Source organism: Macadamia integrifolia, chromosome 12, assembly GCF_013358625.1.
Source record: "Macadamia integrifolia cultivar HAES 741 chromosome 12, SCU_Mint_v3, whole genome shotgun sequence".
Lineage (NCBI taxonomy): Eukaryota > Viridiplantae > Streptophyta > Magnoliopsida > Proteales > Proteaceae > Macadamia > Macadamia integrifolia.
This window is the reverse complement of record NC_056568.1, coordinates 23884298-23890297: the sequence shown is the minus strand read 5'-3', so window position 1 is coordinate 23890297 and position 6000 is coordinate 23884298. Positions and strand designations below refer to the sequence as shown.

The 6000-nt window shown below is 41.4% G+C and overlaps 2 protein-coding genes across 2 annotated transcripts in view; one reads left to right on the top strand and one right to left on the bottom strand.

The window, feature by feature from the left end:
• Positions 1-1368, top strand: part of LOC122057288 (peptide methionine sulfoxide reductase B5-like) — a 4324-nt gene extending 2956 nt beyond the window's left edge. The window contains exons 2-3 of the mRNA XM_042619342.1: positions 639-795; positions 893-1368. Of these exons, the coding sequence (XP_042475276.1) occupies positions 639-795; positions 893-1048 (313 nt within the window). The 3' untranslated portion in view covers positions 1049-1368. The remainder of the gene's footprint in view (positions 1-638; positions 796-892) is intronic.
• A 1442-nt stretch (positions 1369-2810) lies between these two features.
• Positions 2811-4142, bottom strand: LOC122057286 (phosphoglycerate mutase-like protein AT74). The gene is made up of 2 exons (XM_042619340.1): positions 3660-4142; positions 2811-3574 (listed from the first exon to the last, which is right to left on the bottom strand). The coding sequence occupies exons 1-2, from the start codon at positions 4099-4101 to the stop codon at positions 3081-3083; spliced, it is 936 nt and encodes a 311-aa protein (XP_042475274.1). The 5' UTR covers positions 4102-4142; the 3' UTR covers positions 2811-3080.
• Positions 4143-6000: the final 1858 nt, after the last annotated feature.

Below are 6000 nucleotides of genomic sequence, written 5' to 3'. Positions count from 1 at the left end.
CCCCCCCCCCCCCCCACCCCTCTTCTCATCTCTTCTCTTTTTTGGGTATTCATTTTCACAGAACTGTTTTTATAGTTGTATTGTGGTTGTTACAGAGGTAATTGTCAATAGATGTTACTTTATAGGATAAATAACAGGAAAAGGATACATGAACCTCTGTCAACCTCCCTGATTTTAACAGCCATTATGATATTATTTCAGATCCTTTTCAGTATCATTTTCAAGTGTCATCTTTAGGATGTTATGATAGTCCCTCCTGGAATGTGGTTCCAGCTAATACTGTTGATGATATGCCTTGTAACTTTACCTGAGGCCATTTAGTTATATTTCCCAAAAAAAAAAAAATCTTAAAAATTTTAAGCTACTTCGATCCTAAGAATCAATCCATTGGTATGCACCTGTGTGCATATGTATGGTTGAAAACTTAAACCAAGTTATCTCTGATTAACCAAGTCATTGCATTTTGACCTCACTTCATGGTGAGTCCTTATTACAGATAATTTGATGCAGCAATTTGCATATTTTTCAATGAAGATGTGCAGAAGTGTGGCTCATTCATTGTGGCTTGACAAAATCATCTTTGGCTCTTGATCTAGTTTTGGTGCTTGTAATTACACTGATAGTTTGATGATATGCAGGCCCCCAGGCACTGGGGAATATGACAAGTTTTATGGTGGGGGGGACTATAACTGTGCAGGTTGTGGGACACCCCTTTATAGATCCACTACAAAATTTAATTCAGGCTGTGGCTGGCCGGCTTTCTATGAGGGTCTTCCTGGAGCCATAAATCGCACTGTGAGCTTAACTCTTCTAAATTTTTTTTTCAGTACCTTAACTTTTCTTCTTTTGGCAGCTACATTTTTAACGGCATAATTTGGCTGTGTATTTTCAGCCTGACCCAGATGGGAGAAGAACTGAAATTACATGTGCAGCTTGTGGTGGGCACCTTGGTCATGTATTTAAAGGCGAGGGTTTCTCAACACCAACTGATGAACGCCATTGTGTTAACAGCATCTCAATCAAGTTTGTTCCATTATCATCCCAGTGAAGATAATTGTGGTGGTAGTGGTTCTTAAATGAAGAAAAGAAAATTAGTGCCAAACCTAGAAGATAGTTTTTGTATGCACATGGTTCGAATAAAAACTGGTGAAGTGATGTGTGAGTTGAAACTTAAATTAAATCAATGCTTTAGGTATCTTGATGGCCACAATGAATATTAAGGGATTCTGAGTCGTCATGTTTTTCTTTCCAATGTCAGTAAGTTGTAGGTTTGGAACATTATCTCCTCTAATGCGGGTTTTAGTTCAGCATGTGATTAAGCACCATTTGCACTTCAGAATGCAATGTTGACAGTGATTTAAATCTCCACTTGATCTGCCTCTCATCCCATGTTCTACTTCACTTTATGGTGTGTCAAATGTTAGTTCCAAAGTCTGCTCGGTCACCATGGCCATGCATCTCCTTCCTCTCCACCTTGGTTTATATATCATTCCTTTCTGATGTACAGATACCTTGATCAAAGCTACAGAAAACTAAGGATTTGATTAAGGATGCAAAGGTAATGGGTCCGAACAGCTAGGGGACTAATGTATGGCAGTTGATCGAATTGAGATCAACTAGATTGATTTGATGATTGATCAAGGCTTTTATGAATGAACCCTCAATACTATGTTCAGTGGAAAATATTGATATGAGAAATGGGGATTGACACTGCAATAGTCCTACCGTGGTCGTGGCTGCGAGCAAACAATGCTAGCCCCCACTCTGCTTTTCCTTGTGTCGACGACGGCATCACTATTAACTTTGGTAATTCCTTGCAGAGTGGAGGCCATTGTTGATGGGGAGGAATTGTCCTTTGATGCTGACGTTTGGTTTCCTAGAACACCCTCTAATTTGCTGAACGGGAACCCTGCCCTCCGGTTAACCTCCTATGAGCTGGCATATTTCTTATTAGAGAGGAAAATGTCTGCTCTAGCTTCCTGTTGGCCTTCAATGTTCTTCTACGATCTATTATAGATGAGAATGAAAGATTATCTGCTCAGATAGAGAAAGAGGAACCATACCATACTGCTTGTAGAAAACAGAACATTTCTGGAAGCGCTCCACACAGGAGAAGCTGACTCTCAGAACAAAGCCAAGTTAATCTTCAGAATCTCTGATACTATATTGTTTGAGAAAATGGAGTTTAAGACATCTACTTTAGACATTTTGTTATGCTCATCGATGACATCTGCAACTTTCTCCATTTGGGCAGCTTCTACTTTATGCCTCAAGCATTGATAACCTTTTTCAGTGCGATTCCTTGCTAGTTCCAAAAGTTAATATTTGGGTAGTTTTCCTAAAGTTGTGATGAATTGGAATCCATTCATTGTGATACATTGTGACCTCTGACAATAGGGGGATGAATGATTCTCTCTCTATTCCTAGTTTCAAGAAATAAAATCCTTCAGATAAATCAATGTCGATTCTGTTCCGAATTGGTCGAACATGGAGAAAAATCAGTGGGAATCAACCGAATTTGATAATTTTTTTTTTCTTACAGGAGGGGTGTCCGACTTTAGGCCGATTAAATCCCCCTTGGGCTCGCACATGACCCTCGAAACCTCAGATCGGTGGCCTCAAGAAATTATGCAACAACAAAGTTTTGATCACAAAACCTCACTTTCTAGGGCGGAATCCTAACCCCTTGGGGTTAATTTGGTGACTAATTTTGATCTTAATCAGCCAATTCACCAATCCGATTCCTGACATCCATAGTTTGCCAAATTAAAAAAAAAAAAAAGTTTATGTACATATATAACACACCTCCATTTTACCGAACCTTCTTTAAAAAGTCTTCTTAGTCTGAGCACATCGTCATAGAACTAGAAGGAATACAGTAGGAAAGTCCTACTTGCGAAAGCTAACAACTGTTTGTTTTATATTGGAGATCAATTGACAGTTGTCTACTTGCATCATTTGAGGAATTTATGAAAACATCAAGGACTGATTCAACTCATAACCCACCATTGAAAAAGTCTGGGTAGGAAGTAGAGTGCTCATGAATCTACCCACAGAGATGAAGGATGATGTTCAGTCGATCATCGGCAATCAGCATCAGCAAGAGTTTTGATTTCGATTTCTCCATCTTGGTCGCAGGTGAGAATACTATTGTCGTCAGAGTAAGATTCAGAGTCGGAGGAGTCGGAGGAGTCGGAGGATGAAGAGTTACCGGGAAGATGATCAAAGAAGGCGTCGAGGCACTTGTCGTTCCTGTTCCCCTTGTCGGCGTTGGCGCGCCACTTCTGGTCAGCGATCATCTCTGGAGAAAATCCCCATTTGACGAGCTCTTTTTCGGAATGATGGATGGCCAGACTGTACTTTCCACCGGCGCCCAATTGAATGACCCGGCATTCACAGTTGTCCAGATTGTATAGAAGCTCGAATTGCTCCGCCGTCCACTTGAACCACTTCATTAGGAACACCCGCAACGCTAACCCATGCGATACGATGATCAGGTTTATCTCATCATCGCAGATTTGATGTTGGACAAGCCTCTTCATCTCTATGTCCCTCCACAACGACTCCAAGAAACCTAAGGATACCGAACAAGAAAAGAAAAAATCAAATTCTGCATTTATTCTAAGATTGAAGAACAGAAGAAGAGAAGATTGACATACTGGAGATGCGGTCGAAGACATCGGCGGCGGATTCGCCCTGGGGAAAGCGGAAGAAGAAGCGGCTAAACCTCTGGCGATCAGCCTTGTTGGCCTTCATCTGCTCTTTCTCCTGGAAATTTCCGAAATCCTGTTCCCTAATTCTGCATTCCTCCCGGACCCCGAGAATTCGATCCCTGGTGAAGGATCTGCCAATCTCGCGGAGGGTGGAGCGGGTTCGTTGGTAGGGAGATACGTAGAAATAGACCTTCCAGTTGTGGGAGAGGCCTTCGTCGGAGACAACTCGACGGATGTGTTCGCCGGCGAGTTGGGCTTGTTTGATGCCGAGAGTGGTGAGCGGGATCTGGCTGTCTGGGGTGGTGGCGTAGGCGGTGTCGTTCTGGTTGCCTTGGCTCTCTCCGTGCCTCACTAGGATTATTCTCTTGGGCAGAATACGATGCCCCATCCTTTCTCTCTCTATCTCTTTCTCTCTAAATCTATTCTTCTTCGACTGCTTAAATAGCTGCTTTGTTAGTCCACTTTCTTTAGTCCGTCTCCGTGGGTGCATACGACCCGTTGTTTCGTGGAGACCATGGGATGGAATTCTTCTGGAATTGGGACCCACGTGACGAGAAAAGCTAACAGACAGAGATATGAAAGTTAAGGGGAACTTAATTTTACCATTACATAAACCAGTGAGTGAGATGGGAGAGAGAGGGAGAGAGAGGGGACCAAGCTCTCCCATCTGCATCTTTTCCAATAAAGTTTAGGGTAAGTGGTAGTAGCGTTTAACCGTTAAGATATAGAGTTCCGATCAGGTACCCGTATTAGAAATTTAGAATCATTCTCCGTTTGATCTATACTTGGACTTCACTAAAAATAACAACCAAATACTATAAGACTAGGACTTGATTCGCAATAGAAGAAATAGACACTACATTTAATTTGAACCGTTGATTTTATTATAGTGAATTTGAATCGTCCAATTGATTTAATGTTTCCCATTAGCCTGGTCAATTACTTCCATTGTGTTTACCGAACATGAGGCATCTCTTCCTTCCTTCTTCTTTTTCTATCTTCTTTTTTGATCTTGTATCTTCACCTTCCCAGTAAGTACCAGCCCAAGCCCCCGACCCCTTAGCCATTGTTGCAAAGATCGCCCCTCATTCTGCTTCTTCTTCTTCGATCATCGCCATTGTAGCAAGCACCAGCCCAAGCCTTTGATGCAAACATCTCTCCTCAATCTTCTTCTTCTTCTTCTCCTCTTATGTATATAAATTTAGGTTACGAACTCCTAGTCTGTCTTGTTGTAGCGATTATTAGTATTACACTTAGAGAAAGATACAAAATTTCAAGATCAGACCTACCAATGCCGCGTTTTTGTAAGTTTTCTTATCTCTCTCTCTGTCTCTCTCTCTGCAATTTTAAGTTACATATCTTATCTGATCATGTCTTGATCAATTGTAAGTCACTGTATTAGCTCAAGCCAACTTCACTTCCGGGCTTCTTCCCTGTCTTCCCCTGCAACAAAAAAATTTGTGGGTTGTTTCAGTCATTAGCAGTTTGGTCTTTACAGAGAAGAGGAGTAGGATCACAGAGGTTTTCTCAAAAGAGGTTCAGAAGCTCTGGAATGAATGGGAGCTCCGAGTTCTGGTTCTTCTTAGCCTCCTATTCCAAGTCATCCTCATCTTCTTTGGCAGCCGTAGAAAGTACATTGTTAGTAACTGGGTACAGATCATTCTTTGGTTATCTTACTTGTCAGCAGACATGGTAGCAACTACTGCCCTTGGTGCCCTCTCCCATGCTCAAGGAGATCCTGGCAATAGTGAACTAACCGCTCTCCAGGCACCATTTCTTCTGTTGCACCTTTCTGGCCCTGATACCATCACTGCTATTAGTATCAAATGGTTTGAAGAATAGACTGTCTTCCAGGAATAGATGGTCTAATTTAGTGGCACAATATAATTGTATCAGTGTTTGTGTGAATGATAAACCACCCAGAATATTACCTCAAGTTCAGAGGCTCCTCCGTGTTGACAAATTACTAGAAAACTACTATTACATACTATAAGGAAGTTCTCTTCAAGTCAAAAGAACTACTCTTCAAAGAGCTCAAGAGAAAATCATATTATGTAGTAGTCAAAGAAAATTTACAAGATTCTGAATGTTGATGCACAGTAGACTTATTCGTTCCTCCAGAAATTAGGATATGTTCAATTCAACATAGAGGAAGAAAAGTAAATTTAACAGGAGGAAATTGTGGCATCGCATTTATTCAGTGATTAGGAAATGGTTTTGGGGCATCTTTGTACCTGGTGCCAAGTAACAATAGGACCCTGTTTCAGAAGCCATGGATATATGGTTC

Coding starts and splice junctions, on each gene's coding strand:
- LOC122057286 (XM_042619340.1), bottom strand. CDS start 4,101: ATGGGGCATCGTATTCTGCCCAAGAGAATAATCCTAGTGAGGCACGGA. Junction 3,575..3,659: donor TGTCTTCGACCGCATCTCCA/GTATGTCAATCT, acceptor CGGTATCCTTAG/GTTTCTTGGAGTCGTTGTGG.